This window comes from Salvia hispanica, chromosome 3 (genome assembly GCF_023119035.1).
Source record: "Salvia hispanica cultivar TCC Black 2014 chromosome 3, UniMelb_Shisp_WGS_1.0, whole genome shotgun sequence".
NCBI lineage: Eukaryota > Viridiplantae > Streptophyta > Magnoliopsida > Lamiales > Lamiaceae > Salvia > Salvia hispanica.
In genome coordinates this window covers 33,618,809-33,642,861 of record NC_062967.1, presented here as the reverse complement: position 1 = coordinate 33,642,861, position 24,053 = coordinate 33,618,809, and the positions used below count along the sequence as shown (strand labels likewise).

The 24,053-nt window shown below is 33.6% G+C and overlaps 4 protein-coding genes across 6 annotated transcripts; all 4 read right to left on the bottom strand.

The window, feature by feature from the left end:
• Positions 1–70: 70 nt before the first annotated feature.
• LOC125213636 (signal recognition particle 54 kDa protein 2-like) lies at positions 71–4,258 on the bottom strand. The gene is made up of 9 exons (XM_048114281.1): positions 3,873–4,258; positions 3,196–3,295; positions 2,869–3,022; positions 1,973–2,123; positions 1,744–1,892; positions 1,411–1,511; positions 1,168–1,325; positions 694–808; positions 71–565 (listed from the first exon to the last, which is right to left on the bottom strand). Exons 1-9 carry the CDS (start codon positions 4,101–4,103, stop codon positions 237–239), a joined length of 1,488 nt encoding a protein of 495 aa, XP_047970238.1. The 5' UTR covers positions 4,104–4,258; the 3' UTR covers positions 71–236.
• Positions 4,259–5,436: 1,178 nt separating this feature from the next.
• LOC125214111 lies at positions 5,437–7,836 on the bottom strand. 2 transcript variants are annotated; one of them, XM_048114995.1, is made up of 6 exons: positions 7,542–7,836; positions 6,936–7,065; positions 6,537–6,757; positions 6,091–6,264; positions 5,891–5,984; positions 5,437–5,608 (listed from the first exon to the last, which is right to left on the bottom strand). In XM_048114995.1, the coding sequence occupies exons 1-5, from the start codon at positions 7,743–7,745 to the stop codon at positions 5,898–5,900; spliced, it is 816 nt and encodes a 271-aa protein (XP_047970952.1). In that variant the 5' UTR covers positions 7,746–7,836; the 3' UTR covers positions 5,437–5,608; positions 5,891–5,897. The 2 variants fall into 2 exon arrangements, with proteins under 2 accessions (XP_047970952.1, XP_047970954.1); XM_048114997.1 differs by having other exon boundaries at positions 5,437–5,605.
• A 4,011-nt stretch (positions 7,837–11,847) lies between these two features.
• On the bottom strand, positions 11,848–13,048 carry LOC125209920 (aluminum-activated malate transporter 7-like). The gene is made up of 3 exons (XM_048109496.1): positions 12,970–13,048; positions 12,410–12,510; positions 11,848–12,345 (listed from the first exon to the last, which is right to left on the bottom strand). The coding sequence occupies exons 1-3, from the start codon at positions 13,046–13,048 to the stop codon at positions 11,848–11,850; spliced, it is 678 nt and encodes a 225-aa protein (XP_047965453.1).
• Positions 13,049–16,567: 3,519 nt separating this feature from the next.
• Positions 16,568–19,733, bottom strand: LOC125214113. 2 transcript variants are annotated; one of them, XM_048114998.1, is made up of 5 exons: positions 19,384–19,733; positions 18,910–19,039; positions 17,468–17,688; positions 16,971–17,144; positions 16,568–16,822 (listed from the first exon to the last, which is right to left on the bottom strand). In XM_048114998.1, exons 1-5 carry the CDS (start codon positions 19,585–19,587, stop codon positions 16,736–16,738), a joined length of 816 nt encoding a protein of 271 aa, XP_047970955.1. In that variant the 5' UTR covers positions 19,588–19,733; the 3' UTR covers positions 16,568–16,735. The 2 variants fall into 2 exon arrangements, with proteins under 2 accessions (XP_047970955.1, XP_047970956.1); XM_048114999.1 differs by having other exon boundaries at positions 17,468–17,673.
• Positions 19,734–24,053: the final 4,320 nt, after the last annotated feature.

Below are 24,053 nucleotides of genomic sequence, written 5' to 3'. Positions count from 1 at the left end.
CTACTAGATTAAGTTACAATGTAGGAGTATATATGGAAGTTCAATAACATCTAATAGATGAACAAACACAAGAAAACAAAAAAGACTGCCATTAGATATTAGAACGAGTGGTAGCTATATTGAGAATTACAATTGCATACGTGATCTGTCAATAAATAAATGGAATCTTCGCCGAGCATCGCAATCTGTAATTTGGAGCTTGAGGACTGAAACAAGCTGTGCTTGAGCACAACAGTCTACTTGTCCGCACCGCCAAACATACCCATCATATCCTTGGAAGAACCCATCTGCTTCATCAAGCTTTGTAAGCCACCCATACCTCCAATCTGCTTCAGCATCTGGGGCGGAAGGACTTTGCTCATGTGTTGCGCGTTCATGTTTCGCGAAAGTGCACTCATATCTCCTTTCTTTGGGATCTTAAGACCCTTCATCTTGCTCCAGATCTTGGCTAGCCGCTTGTACTCTTCCAACATTTCCATCACATCCCTTATAGGACGACCACACCCTCTAGCTATCCGTATGATACGGGATTCATTCATGATTTTCGGGTTGGTGCAATCCAACTCTGTTAATAACTTATTGGGTAAGTTTATGCAATATAAATTGTGATTTATGCATGATATTATTTTATAAAATTAAGAAATTCTGGACTATAGTAAACACCTAAAGCTAAAGACATCTAATAATACTTGCCTTCATTAGTCATAGAATCCATCATTGTCATATATCTCTTAATCTTTGCCTGGCTTTCCTTTTCACGGCCCTTAGGCATCAGTTCTTGACTAAATCCTGGAAGCATAGAGAATACCTTCAAACAAGAAAATGTGTGTCAGTTAAGTACGCAACTACTGCAAAAGTTTCATTCATAGACAATCTTAGTTCAAGCAATTACTTTCAGGAAATCCCTGGGAAGCATTGTGAACATAATAACTTTAACTACAAAAACCCAGATCAATATATATCATACTATCATTAAGCCATTTGTCTTTATCATGAACAGCAAAATATCTATATCCTTCAAAGACTATGTTGTTCAAACTTCTACTAAAAGGTGAAGCAAAACACGAACCCAAGTAAAGGAAGCAGCGGTGATGTCACAACATTGACAGCTATAAAAACAGAGCAAGCATATATAAATCAATTGAGATAGGCAGTCAACTACCAGACCTGACCAATAGGGCCCATTTTAAGTATATTCTGAAATTGCTCATACATGATCCTCAAAGTAAAATTGCCTTCAGAGAGCTTTTGGAGAAGCTCAGGCTGTTGATCCATCGGAACGACTTCTTGAATTTTGTCCATAAAACCAGACCAATCACCCATACCTGTGGAATTCAATTACATTAATATATGGCTTGTCTGAAGAAGACTAGAAACAAAATAATTGCAACCATAATTAGGAATACTAACCTAAAAGACGGCTGACAAAAGGTTTGACATCAAATATCTCGAACTCATCCATGTGTTCACCCGTCCCAATAAATATGACTGGACTTTTAGTTGCTGCAACTCTGTAAATGTAGTAAAGGATCACGACACTTTCCATTAGATTCAATATCATGACATCCTAGGTTATGCCTTAACCTAAGTTATACTTATGCTACAAGCAGAGCCAACAGACTCCATGCGAAAATTCTCTAACCCTTCACAACATATGTTGGACCAGCATGTGACAAGATATTGTGTTCGCCATTATGTATTACTTGAATTGGAAAGTACAATGCGTTACTTTTCTAAACTTACGCGCTGAGAGCACCCCCTCCCTTAGCATGGCCATCCATCTTTGTGACAATCACGGCACCAACAGGAACACTTTGCTTGAATGCTTGAGCCTGGTCAAATGCAGCTTGACCGATACTGCTATCCATGACAAATAAAACAAGATCTGGTTTCTGGAGCATCAAAAAGAGGAGCTCATCATTATCAGTTTCTTGATCCAATTAAAACATCAGAAAATACAATAGAGGCATACAGTTGCTTCAGAAACTTGACGCATCTCTTCAAAAAGTGCTGCTTCCTGCTTGTGACGTCCACTGGTATCAACAATTATGAGATCACAATTTTCCTTCTTAAATCTCTCAACTCCTTCTACTGCAATTCTTACGGGATCGGATTCCGTATAGCTGTTACAATACACATTATATATACCAAATTCAAATTGGAAACAAGATTACACATACCTATCTGCAGAAGAATTGAGCATCTAATAGAAACAAACAATACCCAAGTATAGAATTAAAAAACTAAAAATATTGCATACATTTCTTAATTACACCAGAAACAATACACAATACACAATACAAATAGGAGGTCCAGATAAAGTAACATGCTAGTTGTATAATATTCCACCAAGTCAGGCCCAAGTTTTTCTTTAGGAACCTATATCTGTACTTTGAAGTTTGAAAGATATGATAGAAAATGAAAAACTATAGTGAAGTGCAAGGATTAGTTTTTTGTTTATCACGAGTGTTCAAAATCTTCACAAGAAGAGTTCCAGAATATTACTGAGAAGTTAACTCAACTTTCTAATTACCAATAAAAACTTCGGCATATTTGCTAAAGAGGGGGAGAAGATTTTCACTTGATGATGCATTATCCTACTTCCCTATATACAGCCCCTACAACCACCCCCAACTCCTCACCTTCTAAAACAGAATAAGGGTACTGCATAGTGGAAATTCAGTTTAATTCATATGATGAAACTACGTTTAGATGACCTCATTTATCATGGAATGAAAGAGTCCATATGCTCTGGTACTTGAGCCAACAAAAGAAATTTTTCGGTTCTTCAGCACAACAAGGCTGACGAGGGGTAATTTTAACAGGATTTCCGAAGCTAAAATTGATACTATAAAACTTAAAACATACCTTCCATAAAAAGGAATTTTAGCTTTTGTGGCATTCTGCTTTAACTGGTCAAAAGCACCAGCTCTAAATGTATCTGCACAAACAAGTGCTGGTTTGTAGCCTTTCTTCTGGTGGTAATATGCGTACTTTGTACAGGTGGTTGTTTTCCCAGATCCTGGAATACGATCCAAGCCAGCAAATATTAATGCATATACATATCACAAGTGGTAACAGAAATATTAATGGCATCAAGATTATGAGAACTCCAACTCTAAACAGAGCAACATACAATCCACACGAACGCCTATAATGGGCTAAACATGCTCTAATGTCAAGGTAGCAGCATACCTTGTAGACCAACAAACATTACAACACTAGTTTTCCCTTTCTTTGGAGTGAAAGCAGGCTTCCCTGGATCCAGTATCGTGCATAGCTCATTAAAAACAGCCTGTAGTAAGCAAGGGAAAAGAAAAAAAAGTAAGAATAGCAGAGGCGTTAAAACAGACAAACCAAGACTGCTGCATATTTTGCATCCTTCCACAACGGGCCAGGAAATGGGGATGGAAGCGCACAATAACAGAACAAAGCCAAACAAAGATACAGGGGTAATTGCATATTCTAGCATTGCTCAACAGCGAGCTTATAAGCAAAACAGTTTTAGAAAAGTTAAACTAGTGACGCAATGGACCAAATACTAGCAACATATGCAACCTGAACTTAAGAGAAACTTTTCATATTGCATTTGGAATAAGATTTTAATACCCTTGCATTAAAAGGCAAATCTTCTCTACCATTTAGGCATCATGAAAATTTCAAGATGGATGATAAGATAGTTGAACTCTGGAGTTCACACAGTTAGATAATTGTGTTCAAACATTTATTTCCTCATCTAATTTCTTCCTTAATTAACCTCTCCGGGTAAAAGTTCTTCTACGCTCTCAAAATCTTAAACTAGAACAGAAATTGAGCTGAATTGAAAAGATCAACAGTCAATAGAACCAAAAAATATAGAATAAAGCCTTGACCTGTTGAATGATTTTACGTTTATTGTGGCCAGCGGCGAGATCATCGAGGTTGACGATCTTCTTGATATTGGTCTGCATATCGCGAACGAGCTTGAACTGGACATCGGATTGGAGAAGCGCACGCGTGATCTCGTTGAGACAATCGTTGAGCACTTTCTCGTCAATAATGGTGGCATTGCTCATCTGTTGAAGAGCACGCGAGATGCTTCCTCCTAACTGAGCGAGCACCATCTTCGCTGATCGTCGATGATCCAATTAGGTTTAGGGATTAGCCTGGTTCACGGGGAAGAGAGGAATCAGGGTGTTGTGGAAGACGGCGATATCTACAAACGTAAGAATCAATAGATTGGGAATTCGGAATTTGGATCTTTCCAAACAATAATCCACTCTGGTTTTAACAAATTTATGTAAATTTTGAAATTTAAGAATTACTACTATTATTTTATATTTTATCATTTTATGACGATTTTTGTCAACGGCATCGGAAGATGATATACTACTCCGTAGTACTAGTATTTTTTAGTAAATTACTCCTATTTGGTATTTTAGAAATAATTATCTCAAAAACTAAGTGAAAATTTTGAAATATAATCGACGAGTTTAAAATTTTAGAATGAAATTAATATACCAATAAAGGTTAAAAATAAACTGAGAAATTCAATGTTTTGAATAAAATGATAAAATTAATAAAGAAATGTTTAAATAACTCTAGTAGGGTATCTTTTGGCTTACTGCGAGTTAAAAAAAAAAAAAAAAAAAAAAAAAAAAAAAAAAAAAAAAAAAAAAAAAAAAAAAAAAAACACTTTCATTCCGACGGCCGGATATTCACTCATATCAATATACCCCTAAATAGTTCATTTCCCGAAGTATGGAGTATTTCATTTGTATATCATGTGTTGAGTCTAAATACTTGGGTGTTGTTACAAAGGTATGTACCTTGGGAAATTGCCGACTAGTGCTCTCTCACTATCAATTTCATATTGGCTCACAAATAAAAAAACCATACTCAAATGAGTATATTTTTATATTGAAAACACAACTCTCGATTGTAACCCAATCATTGTCTACTTAGTATAAGGTAGAAACATTAACTGAATGCAGACAAACATGATTGACAATAACAACAAATGCATTGCAAAAGCTTCGCATTTGGAGATGGCTTTGAATTTGAGAATACTGTCCTTTTGTCCCACCGTAAAATTCACTATATTTTATAAATCTTATTATAAAAATACAAGCTACTATTATTATAGTGCACTACAATTATTAATCATAATTTAACAAATTGCTAACTATGGGTAGTTCAACTAATCATTCTAATTAAAACCATATGACCTAGACAAAAAACTAGGTTCCCATAAACAATCACATGACCGTAATCATATGACATACTATTACATTTCAATGCCAATTACAACAATAACTTGGAAAATATATTCAATTACATTTGGTCATCCATGCGAAGTGCCCATCATTCTCGGACAATTACGCTTCAATACAAAAAATAATGATCAACACTATAATTTACATCAGTAACTTCCTAGTTATACTATGATTCAATCACTGGGAAATCGAAAAATTGCTTTAATTAAAAACACTTGTAGCAGTGAAATACGCACAAACCAAAACACAACCGTAACAAAATCACAATGCACTATAACAAATCCTCAACAAAAATTCTCAACAGAAACCACAACGTCAACGAATCCGACTCCTTGTTCCACCAAGCGCGGCTGCTGAGAGTAAACACGCTGTTACTTCAGTAAATAATAAGGGAAATACAAACTAATAGTATGTCAAATTTATCTATTCAACTTATCTAACATACCATACACTCAACAATATTAGCTTAACCAACATTGAGATAATCAGCAAATGAATAGCCCCAACTTTACATATGGCATTTTATATACTCCATATCAAGGTTTTATACATGATCTTAGTAGTTTGAGCTTACAACCTATAGAAAACCTAGGCAGTAGTTCGTGCCCACACACACAAATAAGTCAATTACCCACCTATTTATTAGAATACATCAGGATTGCAATGCCCAGGAAATGAGTTGTTTAGCTGAGAGTGCTGCAAACTCAGTGTCAAGGCGTAGTTCTTTGCCTGTACGAGTAGCAACAACAAATTCAAGTTTACACGGGTAACAATTTTAATCCAAATATTTATATACAGTACCTAATAAACCAAAACCGCCATGTGCTAAACTAACCTCAAGAGTTCGAATCTGCTCCTGATACTGTGCTAACAATTGCTTTACATGTTGCACCTCTTGGCTCTTCTCATCATTTTCCTTTTGGCGATCGTACTGGATGGCTACAGCACGTTTGAGGATGGCATTATCCCGGAGAAGAACCTCGATATGTTCCTTCAGCATCAAATTTTCCTACAAGGACACAAAGTTAGATAGTGATGGAACTCGATTTTTCAATTTGCATGCAATTGTAAGAGCATTTATACCTTTCCAGATCAACAATCAAAGCATATCAGATTCAAAATTATATTTTTCCCACAGGATGTCAGGGTATGGAAGTGATCATATTTAGCTGATAATCGATGGGTCCTTTCTAATTCTACTAAGGCAATGCAAACTTAATCTTCCATGAATGCTAATATGTATGTCAGGGTATGGAACTGATTACATAGTATGATCCTGACCTTATGAGAGTTTTGAGCTGCCTCAACACTGGCCCGAGAGCTTATAGATTTCTCCAAACTCTCCAGTATGCTGGCTGCTCGGAATCTTGCATCATCTATACTAGTAGCACTCATCATCTCCCTCACAAATAAATCCACCCATTCTGCACCATCTGCCGGCAGATTGTTTTGAGTTTGAGGCTCCTGCAAAGGAACTGAATCCCCGCTGGTTTGTGATGCAACTGCAGTCAAAATCCATCATTATAATCACACCCTCTGTACAAATTGCAAATGCTAAAAAGCATTATACAGTTAGAATGCTCCAGCACAATATCCAGTGCCACAAACTAAGTAATAGTATCAATCCATGTGATCTTACATCATCAATAGTAGATTCAATGTAAATACATAATTACATACCTTTTTCCATGGTTGCATTTTCTCCAGTTGTGTCAATCTTGTCATTCACATGTCCACGACAAAACTCATGAAGTTTCTTTATAGCCAAATCCAAGTTATTGACAGACTCTTCCAGAGCTTTCTCTAAAATCTGATAAAAGTAGTCATGAAATTATAAGAAGCCACACATCTAGACAAGTCTAATGAGATTAATATGTGATAACCATACCAAATACTATCCATTAGGGTAATGCAAAATCACCAATCAAGTTCTACAAAATGGCATAGAACCCGAGATTAACAGTATACATTAGTCAATTGCAAGTTACAATTATTCAATTCATTGACGAGCAATATATATTAGGTATCCAAGGCGATAAATCTGAACTCAGGCATTAAATTATAAAGAAACTTATTGTTGGAGTATTACACATCACAAAAGAATGCTTAATGATGGGAATTTCGAACCCGAATTTCCAAATAAACAATTCCAGAATAACAATTCCGTGAATAAATATATCTAGCAGAATGAACAATTCATTTCTTCCATTAACACCTAAAATCCCAGAAGTGTGAAAGCCTAGCAGCCAATATATACTAAACCTACCATAATAGTTAAACATTCACCTGGATTTCCAGTCCAGGAAACAAATCCTTGAGCTGATCAACCGAACTAGTTTGTACCGGCGGAGAGTACGTGAACCGAACCGGCGACGTGGAAGAAGAACATCGGAGCTTCTTGTAAGCTGGCAGCGATGCAGCGGCCGGTGAAGACGCCCCGGCGTCGATGTCCTCGAAGTAGGACCTCTTTCCACACACGATCGCTGACATTTTTATGGAATAAAAACAAATAATTTGAATTCGAGTAGTCGTATCTTCCTGGAATTCAAATTGGATGGGAATTGAATTGGGAATTAGGGTTATGATTTTGATGACGGTGGTCTTTTATAGTGGGTGAATTAACGTTTTTTTTCCCCTTTCAAAACTTCAATTTTACGCTATCTTTTAATCAACTATGGTATGCAAAATGTAACGTATTCTAATTTACTAATTTTACTTTATTTATTAATTCTAATTTATTGTTTATCTCGTGGAGCAAGACCCAGAATGCTTAATTTATATATTTTGTGTACCTGAAATATCCAATTTATTATAGATTATTTATCATATAAAAAAATACAACAAATATCAAAATTACAATATCAATTTGATATACGTTGTAATACGCCAAATATAAGATATTTAATGTGTTGAGATAACATTATAATACGTCAAACATAAGATATTCAATGTGCGTATTAAACTAGATAATGAAAAAAAAAAAAATTACTTTTATAATATATGCATATATTAAAAGTAGATTTTCAATGAGTATGATACCAAAGGAAGAAAGTGGTGATTTTGATTTGGATAAAAATAAAAGGAAAATGGCTGAGTGAGACGGACGGAGTATTGGTTTGTTTGACCAACATTTGATCATTTGAGAACAACGGTAAATGTAAGAGTATTTCTTCGTTTTATTATTTTAGATATATATGTTGTGGCTCATTTGTTTAGGGAATATTATCATTTTATACGTTAATGTTGGTAGGTATTTTAGCACCTTTATGTATTTTGAATTTTGATTCACACATATTTTGTACAAGGTGAATTCTCAAGAGTCTTCGAAATAAACCAATTTGCAATTTCGACAATTGAAATGTTTCAATACTGTGTGTTATAGTAAGATATGCAAAATTGTTTTGCTTAATATTTTTCAATTACACGTAATAAAAAAATACTAAAGTTTAGTGTTTAGATCTAATGTTTCAACAAATTCTGATTTTTCCATATTAACTTAAAATTCAATGTGATAATATGCTTGTTTGGTAGCCTAAATAGACCAACATCTATGAATTATATGGATTATTTAGCGGTTTGGTAGTTGAAATTAGGCCTTGTTAGATCATCAAAAGCCCATCTCGGCCCACTGAGGTCCGAAGCGAATTAGTTCAAATTGGTGGATTATATAACAACACAAAAGATTGAGATAGAATATCTATCTTAAAGCCCATCTTAATTAATTATCTTATGCTAATTTAACATGTCTACCAAAATTATGATATGATTATGCAATCAATATCATTGTTGACATTATTAAATTAACCAATATTCCTTATACAAATTAACGACGTCGCTTAGGCCTGTCAAAATGGATATTGGGTATTGGATACCCGTTATCCAAACCCGAAAAAATCGGGTAATTGGATACCCGAAACCCGAAAAATCGGGTTTCGGATCGGGGTCGGGTATTGAGAATTTTAGATTATCGGGTATCGGATAACCCGATACCCGATCGGGTATACCCGAAATATCCGATTTTTTTAATTAAGTAATAAATTACATTTTTATTCTAATTAAATAAAGTATAATTTTCTTTTTTAATTAGAGTTTAGTTAATAGTTAGTGTAATTAGTGACTTAGGTCGTATACCAGTAGCCCAAAAATTCATAGCGCCACCTCTCCTGCTCTGCCCTCGCTTGCGCCTCCCTCCGCCGCCGCCCACTGCTGCTGCGGCGGCGTTTCCTCTCCCAGCATCACGTGCTCTCCTCTCGGCAGTCTCTCCGTCTCCTCTCGGCTCCTGCTCTCTACTGCCCAGCTGCCGCCTCCTTTTCTTCCGCCATCTGCAACTGCCAAAGCCTCCGAAGACGCCGGAATAGTAGTTCTGTCACTGCCTCCACCTTATTTGAGTTGTTATGATTCTTAGATTATGTTTGAAGGGAAAATTTTATGCCTTAAGAATTACAATGAATTTATAATTCTAAGCTTCGATTCTAATCTAAAACACAAAAGAAAATTTGTGTCTTGATTCTAAAAACATAGGAAATGGGATCTTGATTCTAAAACAGAAGAAGAAAAATGACGTCTTGATTCTGAAACACTAGAGAAAAATGGTGTCTTGATCATTAGAGCTAAATAATAGTACTATTAAATAAATTCTAAAAATTTGTATTTAATTTTTTAAAAATAATTAAAATCAAAATTACAATCGGGACTGGATACCCGATTTTTCGGGACTGGATACCCGAGCCGGGTATCCGGGTACCCGAAATCAAATTCGGATCGGGTATCGGGTATTGATTTTTGGAAATTTCGGGATCGGGTACCCGAAAATTTCGGATAGGTATCCGCGGGTACCCGATTTGACAGGCCTAACGTCGCTTATAACCTAAAATTGCAAGGATTTCAAACGTAATAAACTCCAAGGAAGAAAAGTATATTGAGAAGGTATATTTCTCATTTACCTTATCAAAAAAGTTATTATACTTTCTTAAAACGTAATGAACTCCAAGAAAAGAAGGTAAATTAAAAAGGCAAACAAAATAACTAACTTCTTACCTTTTATATCGAGAAGAGGTAAGTAAAGATACCTTCTCAAAATTAAAGAAGATATAATACCTCCTCAAATACCCTTTCCATTTGAGCATAAAATTTTATGAAGAAGAGGTAAATATGATAGTTACTTCTCTATGCCTCTCCATTTACCCTCGCCCATCTAAAAGGGGAGAAGTATATAGAGGTATATTATGCATTTACCTTCTTAAAAAGTGAAATATACCCTTCTAAAAAATAACACATTCCAAAGGGAGAAGGTATATAGAAAGGTAAATTGTTTTTTAAAAATAAAATAATAGTATAAAATACATTAAAAAACATAAAGTGTAATACCTTCTCAACTATCTTTCCCCTTAAAGAAGGGTTTTTCATGAAAAGAAGTAAACATGGTAGATTGATAGTAATAAGATTTTACCTCTCCATTCATGGGGAGGTAAAGATACCTCTTAAAAATGTAAAAAATGTCTAATACCTTCTTAAATAACTCTCCATTTGGAAATTAATTTTTCATGAAAAAAAAGGTAAGAGAAAGACCTCTCCCCTACACTGCTAGATTGATTTTTCAAGAAGACCTCTCCCCTATGGTGCACAAAATATTAAGAGTAGAGAAAGACGAGAAAGCATTAAACAAAGAACGAAAATATTGGAAAAAAGAGAAGAACTAAGAATGCTGCGTTTTGTTCCTAAAAACTTGTGTATTAAGCACGACACAAGCTGGTGTGATTTTGTGCACTATAGGGGATCCACGATTTTGTGCACCATAGGGGATCCACCTCAGTTTTCCCGATGCTTTAAAGGTGTAGTTTCCGAAACTGAAGCAGTCCTATCTATGTTGCCAAGATTTATTCTCCCAACTTGTATTATCTCAGTCAAGGTCTCGGTTCAGCTATATTTTGATCAATAAATCTATATGACCGAATTTTGCACAATAAAAACTGATTTATTTAAGAAAAAAACTGGTTTATTTATGCATTTATTAAAACATATTGTAGTCATATATTAATGATTTGTGTTTAAATTTTTACTTTTTCGGAACCATAAAATATAATTAATGCATACTTTAATTCAAATTTGAAAAGTAATATAAAGGCAATTCAAATATAAAAAAAAATGAAAATGAGGATGAAGACTAATCAAGTGTTTTTAACTTGTCCCCTAACTACACTTATTATTTTAATATATAATTAATACATCAAATTACTAATAGTATAACTTTTTTTGAGTGTACAAAATTTGGTTATTTATCATCACTCTATTTTGATAGCAAATGTGATTTACGGATTACGCTTGAAAAAGTATTTACTTATCTTATTGGCTTTTGACTTTGATTCCATTTATTCTTCTTTTCCAATTATAACTAATACTTCTACTTTTAAATAATGTGTTTTAAAAATACTACTCCTTTCATCCCAACTAAGTTGATTCATATTCTCTTTTTAGAATGTCCCAACATAGTTGTGTCATTTTAATTTTTGGCCAAAAATAAAATACATTTAATCATTCTTACTTTATTTCATCATCTACTTTACTTTACTTTCTCTTAGCTTCAATTGGTGGTCTATAATTCAACCATTGCAGTCAACGCCAAGTCGGATTTCTCGAACTTGGCCTCTGTAGACAGCACCTCCTCAGAGTCTATGATCTTGGCCGTGCACGCCACAATTTCGATCAGCTGTGACGCCATCGCCACAGTTGAGACTGCGTCCAGGAACTTACCGTGGTGCCAAAACTCGGTCTCCAGCATGCCCTTGAGTGTCTCAGCTGTGGCCTTCGCGTCCGCGATGTGTATCTCGCTGTACAAGGACGACTTCATCGTCCGAAGCCTGGCCGCGACCTCCTTTAGGGCTAAGCCGCACTCGATGCTGATATCCGTGCATAAGTCTCGGATCTTCATCCAGAGCTCCAATGGCGTCTGCACGTCCGAGACGAGATAGTAGTTGAGCGCTTCAATCTTGTAGGCGCATTGCCGGGTAGCCGACCCGGTCACGAGGTACTGGTCCCATGGGTGACAACACTGGAACTTCTTGTGCCCCGGCTCCCACTGTGCGAAATTGACCTACACGTGCAATTAATTTAGTAAACATCAAATTTCAAGCACTATCTCTAAATAGACTACTCACCAGTGAGTCCTCCTTGCCTTTGTATTCGAGTACACTCTTGTAATCTTTGAGTGCCTCTATATCATCGTCGTGTGATTCTTGAAAATACACACCGCCGAAAGCTAATACAAAGAGAAACAAATAATTATTAGATCAATACATTAAATTTCATCAAAAAATCTATAACATTAAATTTCATCAAAAAAATACATGACATATTTAGTCCGTTTTCGGTCATCTTCTATGCATTGTTAACCATTCTAAGGACGAAAGCGTAAGTAGCAAATATCTCAAAATTAATGGCAAATTTCAAGCACCGTGTGAATTTAAGCATTTCAAGCACCGTGCGAAATTCAAGCATTTCAAGCACCGTGCGAATTTCAACATATTGACACATGACATTTTCGGTCCGTTTTCGGTCATCTTCCTTATATTGTTAACCATTCTAAGTACAAAAATGACGTAAGTAGCAAAGATCTCAAAATCAAACAAATTATAATACGACACTCGGTTCAGTCCGTTCTAAAAATGAAATGAGAAATCGAAATGAGAAATCACGATCTCAAAATCAAACGAATTACAATACGACACTCGGTTCATGAGTCCTTTCTCCAGCGTCGCTCCTGCAAAATTGTTTTCGGTATACTCAAATACGCCCATGACGGTCGTGATGGTCAACGGGAAAGGGAGTTTATATTTTCATTGGTGGGAATCGAACTCAAAACCACATGGTTGAAAGCCACAAGCTCTACCACCTGAGTGGAGTACATCAATTCATATGTATAACTCTTTAGTACCTAGTATTTTGAGAGATTTCGGAATATTGGGCTCAATTCGCTGACCTTTCGAAATGAAGGATTAAATTCGCTGACCTTTCAGAATATGGGTTCGGGGCATGCGAATTTTCAGAATAAGTGTTTTTTACTTTTTCTATATTTGTTCTCTTCTTTTTCCTTATTTTTCATTCCTAAATAATTATAATTGACCAAACTACTCTCTAACCTAATTTATCAAAATTTTATGTGCTCCACTGTCTATCACAATTCACGAGTTAGTCGAAGCAGCGATGAACAGCAAATGGAGATTATTTGGAGAAACAAAAATGGAGATTATTTGGAGAAACAGAAATGCTGTAATGGCCGAATAATTCACTCTTAATTTTTCCAATTTTTTAATTCTTTTTAAAGGTGTGTGACCATGTCTGTTGGTTTTCTATGCATATTTATATATAGTTTTAAAAGCAGCAATGGGTGAGTGGTTCACTATTCTTTCAGTCTCCATCTTAATTAACGCGTGTAATGCTTGATCAAATATTGCAAACATGGATTAGGATTAAGAAGGATGATACATAATTAAATATCAATTTAATATTAATATATTATAGAACTCCCAGAGTGACTGGTTTTTCATAAATTTGAAAAGGGAAATGATTTGTGATGTGAGAGTTCCGATTGAATTTTTGGGGTGGAATGGATAATCTGGTTTGGAGTGGAGAAGATTGAATTTTTGATAAAATTAGATTAGAGGGTAATTTGGTCAATTATAATTATTTAGGAACGGAAGATAAGAAAAAAGAATAGAACAAATATAAAAAAGTAAAAAACCTTTATTCTGAAAAATTTGCATGCCCCGAGCCCATATTCTGAAAGGTCAGCGAATTTAATCTCTCAATTCGAAAGGTCAGTGAATTGAGCCTCATATACCGAAATCTCTCTATTTTATTAGGTTTCATTTTATCAAAATAATTATTTATAAAAATTTGAAAAATCTAAAATTATTTTGATATACACGATTAATTGATAACTTATCAGATTTTTTACATAAAGCTTGACAGTCCTATTTATTTTGGCTTAATTCTAATAGCAAACTCAACTTAATTAGACTAATAAAATTTACTAGTACTAGTATTCATTGAAAATTTAAACGTGACCCAACGAAGAAGATTAATCAGCAAACAATCAGCCCCAACTTTATATATACTAGTATCTACTCCCGTGCGATGCACGGTTCAATTAATTTTACGAAAATTAATTTAATATATCACTTTATCATCACTCGAATTTCAAAACTAAAAAACTAAACTTGCGAAAAACGTAACATCTACAAAATATTTACAATAGGCATATATATAGACGGCATATGTATTTGTTCTAAAGTTTTCATCCTACTTTTTTTCTCTTCTAGAATTCTCTACTTTTTTCTTATATATTCTATTTATTCCTAAATATTTCTATTATAAATTATCTTCAAATTTTAATTATAAAAATCTGGCTTATTATTTATTTGAACACATTCCGTACAATAAAAATACTAAAATAAGAAGACGATGAAACACTACTCAGTTGACAAAACATTTTTTCTCAATTCAATAGGTTAGGAATTCAGATTATCACGAGAATTAATAGGCAATCTTTATTGATCATTTTTTTCGGAAAAGATGTGGTAAGTAGGTTTAAGATGGTTTTCTCAATTTCATATACAATTGTACTTCCGCAAGTTACAATTTGTATATTTAATACTCCTATAAATTTTTTTTATTAAATAGATGTATGAATATAGCAATAATTAAGTATAAAAATAAAATTATAATATAGTAAAATTAATCACAACTAATAACTATAATGTCAATCTAGAGTAATTTAAGTAAAAAAAATGTTAAAATCAATTATGCAATTAGTATAATATTTAAAATTATATTAAAACAACGAAAACACATATATTGATTAAAACATTTTTGGATATAAAAAGAACAATCTTATTTAAACAATAAATAGTAAAATTTAATGTCTAACACCATTTATTAATATACAATTTATAATGTTCAAAATATGGAGCCATTGTCATAGAAAAATATAATAAATATAATCTACCTTCATATTTTATCAATTTCAAAGATCTACTCCGTCTGTCCGCGATTAAATGTCTCATTTTTTCTTCTTCGTCCGTCTGCCAATAAATGTCTCATTTCTCTTTTACCATAATTGGTAGGTGTACCCTACATTCCACTAACTCATTTCACTCACATTTTATTACAAAACCAATATATAAAAGTAAGTCTCACATTCCACCAACTTTTCTACCCACTTTACTTTATAAAGTCAAACAATTTCTTAAAACCTGTGTCGGTCAAATATGAGACATTTAATGGCGGACGAAGAGAGTAATTTATTAAATTAAATAATAAATTCATCACATTAATCCAAGTCATCACATAAATCCATAAGAATTTGTTATATCATATATGTCTCATAAAAAAATAATCATGTAAATCCTTCACCTATATAATTGGGTCAACTAATTAGAAAATATATTGTTAACAAACAATTTATTAGGTATAGTAACTTATTCATATTAAAACATTACCCTCCGACTTCTCTTTGTACTCCAATACATCTCTACCTTATCATTTTTCCCGATATCTTTTATCCGCCTCCATCTAGCTCGGGTGCCCTTCTTCATCACCAGTTATCATCTCCTGCACCTTTCTTATCCTACACCGGCGCAATCTATTCCATAAGCCAATTTTTCACCATCTACATGTAATAATTTCAAACAAAAATCAACTACATACCCTACATTACAACTTTTGCCATCGTTGACTTAGGTGCTCTTTTTGCATGAAATCTGTTGTCGTTTCTTTTATAAATTATGGCAAATGACATATTGTTACCCTACATTACAACTTTTGCCATTTCGTTGACTTAGGTGCTCTTTTTGTATGAAATCTATTGCCGTTTCTTTTATAAATTATGGCAAATGACATATTGTTTAAAAATATAGCTAAATGATTCAGATACTTTTAGTCGACATTAATTTATAATTTAGTGGATATTAATTTATAGTTATACCAAATTAATGGCATTAACATCCTCCATTTGACTACATACTCCGTAGTATATAAATCTGTTGCCGTCTCCTTAATAAATTATGGCAAATGACATATTGTTCGAAAAAATAGCTAAATGATTCAGATACTTTTAGCCGACATTAATTTATAGTTTAGTGGATATTAATTTATAGTTATACCAAATTAATGGCATTAACATTCTTCATTTGACTACATAGTATATAGTTATACATTTAATGGCATTAACATTTCCCTTGGCTACATAAATTATAAACATAACTTATTAAGTAGTAATATTTATAATTATTCCCAAAATTTATACACATTCAAAATATTGCTCAAAACTCGGCTTTTATATATGTATAGGTATAGATAGATATCTATCAAGGTTTGTACATGATCTTAGCATTGGACATTTTGGCTTTTACAGCCTAAAGAAAACATAGGCAGCAGTTCGTGCCGGCGCACACAACTAAAATAAGTCAGTCCCCACCTATCGATTAGAATACATCAGGATTGTAACGACCAGGAAACGAGTTGCTTAGTTGAGAGTGCTGCAAACGCAATGTCAAGGCGTAGTTGTTTGCCTGTACGAGTAGCAAACATAAATACAAGTTAACACACAGTAACAACTTTCACCCAAATATTCATATACAGTACCAAATAAACCAAAACCACCAATATTTTGAATTTGTTAAGCACAAAAAAATGTAAAATGCATTGCACTAGACTAACCTCCAGAGTTCGCAACTGCTCCTGATACTGTGCTAACAATTGCTTTGCATGTTGCACCTCTTGGCTCTTCTCATCATTTTCCTTTTGGCGCTCGTACTGGATTGCTACAGCACGCTTGAGGATGGCATTATCCCGGAGAAGAACCTCGATATGTTCCTTCAGCATCAAATTTTCCTACAAGGATACAAAGATGGAGAGTTATGGAATTTGATTTTGCAATTTGCATGTATGCTACTACCAAAAGAGCAGTAATATCTTTCCGGATCAACAATCAAAGCATATCAGATTGAAGATCATCTTTTCCCAGATGATGTCAGGGTATGGAGCTGATCATTTTTAGCTGATAATTGATGGTCCTATCTAATTCCACAAAGGCAATGCAAACTTTATCCACCATGAATGCTAATATGTATCCAAACTTTGCAAATCACATGACCAGACTTCAACTACTACAATTTATAGTAGTACATAATTTAGTCACATAGTATGATCCTGACCTTATGAGAGCTTTGAGCTGCCTCAACACTGGCCCGAGAGCTGATAGATTTCTCCAAACTCTCCAATATGCTGGATGCTCGGAGTCTTGCATCATCTATACTAGTAGCACTCGTCATCTCCCTCACAAATAAATCCACCCATTCTGCACCATCTGCCGGCAGGTTGTCTTGAGTTTGAGGCTGCTGCAAAGGAACTGAATCCCCACCTGTTTGGGATGCAACTGCCAGTCAAAATCCATCACTATAATCACATCTTCTATCCAAATTCTAATTCTAAAAGGCATTATACAGTTAGAATGCTCCAGCACAAAAACCGTAAATGTCAAATTAATTTTGAAGAGCAACTTTTTCAGGACACGCCAATAAACATGGCACTATTGCCTAAAGATGTCCAACAAAGATTATCTATGAGCAACATTAGTTAGAGTTATAGATCAAGCATGAAAAATCTATCAAGCTTTAGCACGCCAAATCCCGAGGCTCTGGATCTGGAACATTTAATCCTTCAACTGGCACTGCAGCTACTTGCACATATATGTCCCTCCTTTTAACCACCAAATAAATGGGCTATCTCTTGATTGTTCAGAACTTTGACTAGCACAAAATATACTTTCAATCTCTGAAAAAAATATGCCCGGACATCTCTAAGGTCAGCTAGAAATGACTATCTGGATTACAGAGCAAAACGGTACTTTCCTTAAAGAGGCTATGGAAGTCATGTTGCTACAGAATATGACTCAATTGCATGCCATTGGGCCTCGGGAGCTGCTAGCATGGCAAATTACAAAAAGTTTGGAGTTTTTTACACAATGTTATGAGTGTGCTGCAAGTTTTACCTATTAATTCGCGTACTTAGTTTGTATACTTACATTAAAATGTCAAAAAATAGAATATACATACTGTATAAATCACATAACTATGTCTAAGGTTCATGATGAAAGCTCGAAAAAAAGACAATTTGAGGCTGGCTCTTGGTGCTGCCTAGGCATAGGAATCCAAGGCATCCCAGCGGCACCAGCATCTGTACAGAGATTTCTATAAGATTGGCAGTAAAATGTAATGCAATTGCACAAGTTAAATAAATCTTTTGTCTGCCAATTTCCTAGATTTCTATAACCCAGAGTTATAAAAGCGGAACATGCATTGTGTAAGAGGCTAAGAGCTTTATAAGGGGGGTTGGTTTGAATATAATTTTCAGCTAGGACGATAGCATGTGTAAAACTATGAATAAATAAATTGATCTGATATTCGAGTCAATAAACAGATACGGTAGAAGAAAACAAAATCAGTAACCAGAAGAAAACGCAAACATCTTTCCAAAAAGAGAAATTAGAGCCATCTGCTTACCATAATGACTGAAAGCTAAACATGTATCCCAAACCTAAGTATCAATCCATGTGTGCTTACATCATCTTAATAGTGGATTCAATGTAAATACATACCGTTTTCCATGGTTGAACTTTCTTCAGCAATGTCAACCTTGTCCTTCACATGTCCACGACAAAACTCATGAAGTTTCTTTATAGCCAAATCCAAGTCCTCAACCGACTCTTCAATAGCTTTCTCTAAAAGCTGATGAAATAGTTATGAAATTATAAGAAGCCACGAATCTAGACAAGTCTAATGAGATGAAAATGCTGTAATAATATCCATAAGGGCAATGAAAAATCACCAATCAAATTCTACAAAAAGCATAGAGCTAAAGATTAAAATGATACAATTAATCATATTGCAAGTTACAAGTATTCCTTCCATTGAAGACCAATATATCCAAGGGAAAATTGAGAAGTAGATTTATTATAAAACATCAGTAAAAGAATGCTTAAAGATTGGAATTTTGAATCTAGATTTCTGGCCAAACAATTCCAGAAGAGCTAGTTTGTACCCAATATATCCTGAAACATTCACGGATTTACCTGAATTTCTAATCCAGGAAACAAAGCCTTGAGCTGATCAACCGAACTAGTTTGTACCGGCGGCGAGTACGTGAACCGAACCGGAGACGTCGACGAAGAGCATCGGAACTTCTTGTAAGGCGGCGGCGATGAATTGGCCGGCGACGCCGCGGCGGCGTCGATATCCTCGAAGAAAGACCTCTTGCCACACACCATCGCTGACATTTTTGTCGAATAAAAAGAAATAATGATAAATTCGATCCTTGAATTTAAAACGAATAGGAATTGAAAAGGGATTAGGGTTAGGATTTTGAGGGGCGTCGGAGAGATTCAAAGCTTTTGTTTCCCTCGATAGATGTTTTCCTCAACACATAATCTACGCGGTGGGCTTTTATAGTGGGAGGATTTACCGTTTCTTTTTCCTTTTCAAAATTCAGTTTTATCATTTTAAACATTCTAGCGTGTGGATTATATATAAAAATATATATATAAAATATTAGACGTATACAATAATACTACGATAAAAGTATATCCATTTCTGGATACGATGGTATAACGTTGAATACCGTACAACATAAACTAAAGAAAAGGACACAAGCTTTACTTTCATACTATGCTTATGGAATGGTAAATAAAAATGACAACTGCAACCAGGAAAATTATGATTAATTAAAATTTCATAATATAGACTTTGAAACTTTCTGTATTCTATATCTCTTGTTTTTAAAATTTTCGAATTGATTTTTTTTCATTTTGTATTGTTTTTCTTGATATTCTTAAATTCTTAGAATTCATTTTCTTTAATTTTATATTTACTCATAATGGTTGTTAGTCAAATTAGAGTTAAATGTATTTATTATATTGAATTTGCATTTTTTTTAGTTTATGATTATAATTTGAGTTTATTATTTCAATTGACTATAGATATGATTTAATTTCAATTATTTTGCATAAATAATTATGTTCCATTTGTGCAATAATTATCTTATTATGATCTCTCATACTTTACTAGTTTTATAGTACAAACTATACACAATTTACGTATAGTGGCTTGTCATTTAGCAATCGCCGTTTTTGAACAAGACGAAAACGTGCTAGTCGTTGAAAAAACTTTAGTATCTAGCTAGTCTCCTCTGTTGATAAATACACAAATGGTGAACCAATTCCAAACAAAAAGCTCGTTTCATAGTTTCAATAAAGCAATGATTCTTGTTCAAACATGTTAAATGAAAAAACAAAGGATTGCATCAGTTGAAATCAAATCATAATATGGTAAGGTTACCCCAAGCACCAGGGGCGGAGCTACGCTGGGGCATGGGGGGCCCTTGGACCCCAGCCATCCGAGTTTTATGTATATTATGGTGGCATTCGGTTGTCATGACTAATTATCATGAGACTATCCATCTAGGATTAAGTTGTAGGATTATTTTAGTTGGAGGAGGGAGGCTATGACTAATTATCATGAGACTATCCATCTAGGATTAAGTTGAGGGAGTCAATCTTATAAACCAAACATGATACATATTTAATCATGAGACTTAGTCTTACCAACCGAACACTCCCTATATATATTCAGAAACAATAGAGGTATAACTTGTTAGCGCAGTTGGCAAGTTAAGTTGGCTACAGATTACAGTTGTGCCAGAGGTACTGAGTTTGATTCCCAGCCATGCCTTCCCTTTTTAAATATTTGCCCAAAATTTAGTAAGCAATTTCTTGCAAATTTATACCTAATCACTAAGAAAGATTGTTTTTATCTAATGATATATTCTAATTTTTTTTGTCAAATTATATTTTAGAGATGTGCTATATATATTCAATAACTTAGACTGTCAATTCATTTTTTAGATATGTGTTTAATTCATGACTTTTAAAGTGTACAATTTGAAAGGATATTATTTGTTCAGTAACTTGTAAATATTGAATATACATTTTTAAACTACTTTTTAATTAATATTGTAATATAATTAATAGTTTTATCAAAAAATTTAATTCGTACACTTAAACAATTGCTTTACTTATGAAAAACTTAATTTTATTAGTAGGTAATTTTTTTTAAGATCATCACAAAGTTTTTATATCAATTATTCTCGATTAGATTAAATTTTTTGATATGCATTTATTTCTTGTGTACTAAATATGTGAAAACATTCCTTTATTTTTAAGATATTCTAATTCTAAATGATGTAAAAAGACAAAACATAAAAGGGTCTTCCTACGACTAATTTCGATGACAAAATCATCGAAAGATATCTATATTTATTAACAAGGAGCGCTATAATTTTTCTTCTTCTTGGACACCCCACCGCAAAATTCCTGGCTCCGCCACTGCCAAGCACAATTTCAGTTATCCAAAATCTAGCAATTGGTTGTATCATACTACCATGCTAAAAAATCGACAAGCAAACCTAAATTACTGATTTCCTTTACAACACATACTACTATATATTAGGTGCTTAAAGATTCTTTTCTTCATTTAAGAATAGCCAAAGATAGCCCCTGATTATGTATATATCAATTAAAAAATCAAGAAAAAAAATTCAAAAATATTGTCGATCTATGATGAAAAACATCAATGACCTTATCATCATTCAAAAATTTGATAATAATAATCAAACAGACTTGTAACTTGAAAAAATGCATTAATGCTAAATATCCCGTGTTTAAATCAATATCATGAAATTAGATATGCAACCTATATTATTGACAAACAGACCTAAATACTGCATTATTTTACGTCCACTATAAAATCTTATAAATCTTCTTCAATATCTCTCATCCAAAAACAATTTTATATAAAAGATAAAAAAATGTCTCGTGCTTTTTCTCTCTTGGTGCTGTTTGGTTTCTTGGTTCTTCTTATTACTCCATCTCTTGCTCGTGATTTAGATGACGATACTTATTTGTTAGACTCGAGCGATAATGAGAATAATGAAGGTTTTGATGATGACGAGATGTGGAATATTGAGTTGCTCAAGGGTCAACGCCGTGGCCGTCGTGCTCCTCCTCCTCGTAGCCATGGCGCACCAAGTAACCGCCGCCGTGCTCCTCCTCCTAGTAACCGCCGTGGCCGTCGTGCTCCTCCTCCCCCCCACCGCAATCATGCTCCTCCACCTGGAAATGTTTTGAAATGTATTCATTGTTGAACAAAATAAATTAGTTCATCCATTATTGTGAACTAAATAATTATAGTCTAATAAACATTTCCTACTATTATAAATCCTCAATTTTACGATGAAAATATATACTCCTTATTTTCGATGAAACATAAAAATATATACGATGAGCAAATTTACGATAGTGTACAAATCCCATGACGTAGTCGATTTTCTCTTAATCTATTCAGATTTGATATAGTTTCAACTATCGTGTGAAATTTTGATTTTTTTAAACAGGTATATGAATATAAATTTAAATGCTATATTATAAAGCACTCGAACTCGAGACCTTTGGTCTCATACATTTTAAGTTTTTTTTAATACATATATGCATTTTAAGCTATATGAAAATGAATCTAATATATACTACTACTTATCTAAGAAACTAAAATTATATATTGTACTATACATTATTAAATTGTTGAAATCAAAGCAACATTAAAGTTGGGACACAGACCCTAACGATTTTGAAAATTAAATGTTAAAATAATAATTTTAATAATGTTTTATTTTTTATTAGTGAACATCAATTCAAACTCCCTTGAAAATTATAGGCAATGTGGATACATATTTACAACCATTAGAAATAATAATTTAGCTCGAAATCAAAGGATATTTGATTTTAAAAAGAGAGAACTAACTTGAAAATTTCACACACGATTAGTCTGAAATGAAATATAGCAGCCCAAATTAAAAAGTGGACTAACCTTGATAATAAATGCTCTTGTTATTTGACTGTGGAATTTGATAATAAGATTTTATTATGGCTAAAAGCTAAATTGATCCTCTACATTTGCTAAAAGAGTTTATGTCGGATCAAAGTCAGATATTTTATAATAGACGGATGCATGCAGTATCTTTTTTTATGCATGAATATATGTTGGCTTCTTGTTTAGTCTATGAACAACATATTGTTATGAGAAATTGCTCGACAAAACATCAAGTGTGATCAAATTGTAGTCAATCTCACAACTTCCGAAAAGTTGATTATGTCATAATTTTGAGATTTTCGCAATTGTCCTAAAGGGAAATTATATAAGATACGACAGACATAAAATACGATGTGGACAAAAATGTTCAACTATTTAAACGATATGATTTAATACGCCTAGACAACAACATTCAATTTTTACACATATATGTGTACATGTAGCACGCCACAATTTTTTGTCATGAGATGGTTAAAAATATATCAAAGTTATAAAACAATCGACTATTTTAAAAGTTGTAAGAATAGCCGGAAATTGATCAAACTTGATAGTGTTTTTTCGACAAGTTATTCTATACTATGTAAAACCTTATTATGTCCTTAAAGATTATTTTCTTCATTTAAGAATAGCCAAGAAAAGCCTTGATATATACCAATAAAAAAATTCAAGAAAAAAATTCAAAAATATTGTCCGGTCTATGATGGATAACATTAATAAACTTATCAACATTCAAAAATTTGGAAAAAATAATCAAACAGACATGCAACTTGCGAAAATGCATTACTGCTAAATATCCCGTATTTAAATCAATATCATGAAATTA

Coding starts and splice junctions, on each gene's coding strand:
- LOC125213636 (XM_048114281.1), bottom strand. CDS start 4,103: ATGGTGCTCGCTCAGTTAGGAGGAAGCATCTCGCGTGCTCTTCAACAG. Junction 3,023..3,195: donor AATGTTTGTTGGTCTACAAG/GTATGCTGCTAC, acceptor ATCGTATTCCAG/GATCTGGGAAAACAACCACC. Junction 2,124..2,868: donor AAAATTCCTTTTTATGGAAG/GTATGTTTTAAG, acceptor GTATTGTAACAG/CTATACGGAATCCGATCCCG.
- LOC125209920 (XM_048109496.1), bottom strand. CDS start 13,048: ATGGGCGTATTTGAGTATACCGAAAACAATTTTGCAGGAGCGACGCTG. Junction 12,511..12,969: donor CATGAACCGAGTGTCGTATT/GTAATTCGTTTG, acceptor TCTTTGTATTAG/CTTTCGGCGGTGTGTATTTT. Junction 12,346..12,409: donor AAGGCAAGGAGGACTCACTG/GTGAGTAGTCTA, acceptor TTGCACGTGTAG/GTCAATTTCGCACAGTGGGA.
- LOC125214113 (XM_048114998.1), bottom strand. CDS start 19,587: ATGTCAGCGATGGTGTGTGGCAAGAGGTCTTTCTTCGAGGATATCGAC. Junction 17,145..17,467: donor CAGCTCAAAGCTCTCATAAG/GTCAGGATCATA, acceptor GTATCCTTGTAG/GAAAATTTGATGCTGAAGGA. Junction 16,823..16,970: donor AGCAGTTGCGAACTCTGGAG/GTTAGTCTAGTG, acceptor CTACTCGTACAG/GCAAACAACTACGCCTTGAC.
- LOC125214111 (XM_048114995.1), bottom strand. CDS start 7,745: ATGTCAGCGATCGTGTGTGGAAAGAGGTCCTACTTCGAGGACATCGAC. Junction 6,758..6,935: donor AAATGCAACCATGGAAAAAG/GTATGTAATTAT, acceptor TTTTGACTGCAG/TTGCATCACAAACCAGCGGG. Junction 5,985..6,090: donor AGCAGATTCGAACTCTTGAG/GTTAGTTTAGCA, acceptor CTACTCGTACAG/GCAAAGAACTACGCCTTGAC.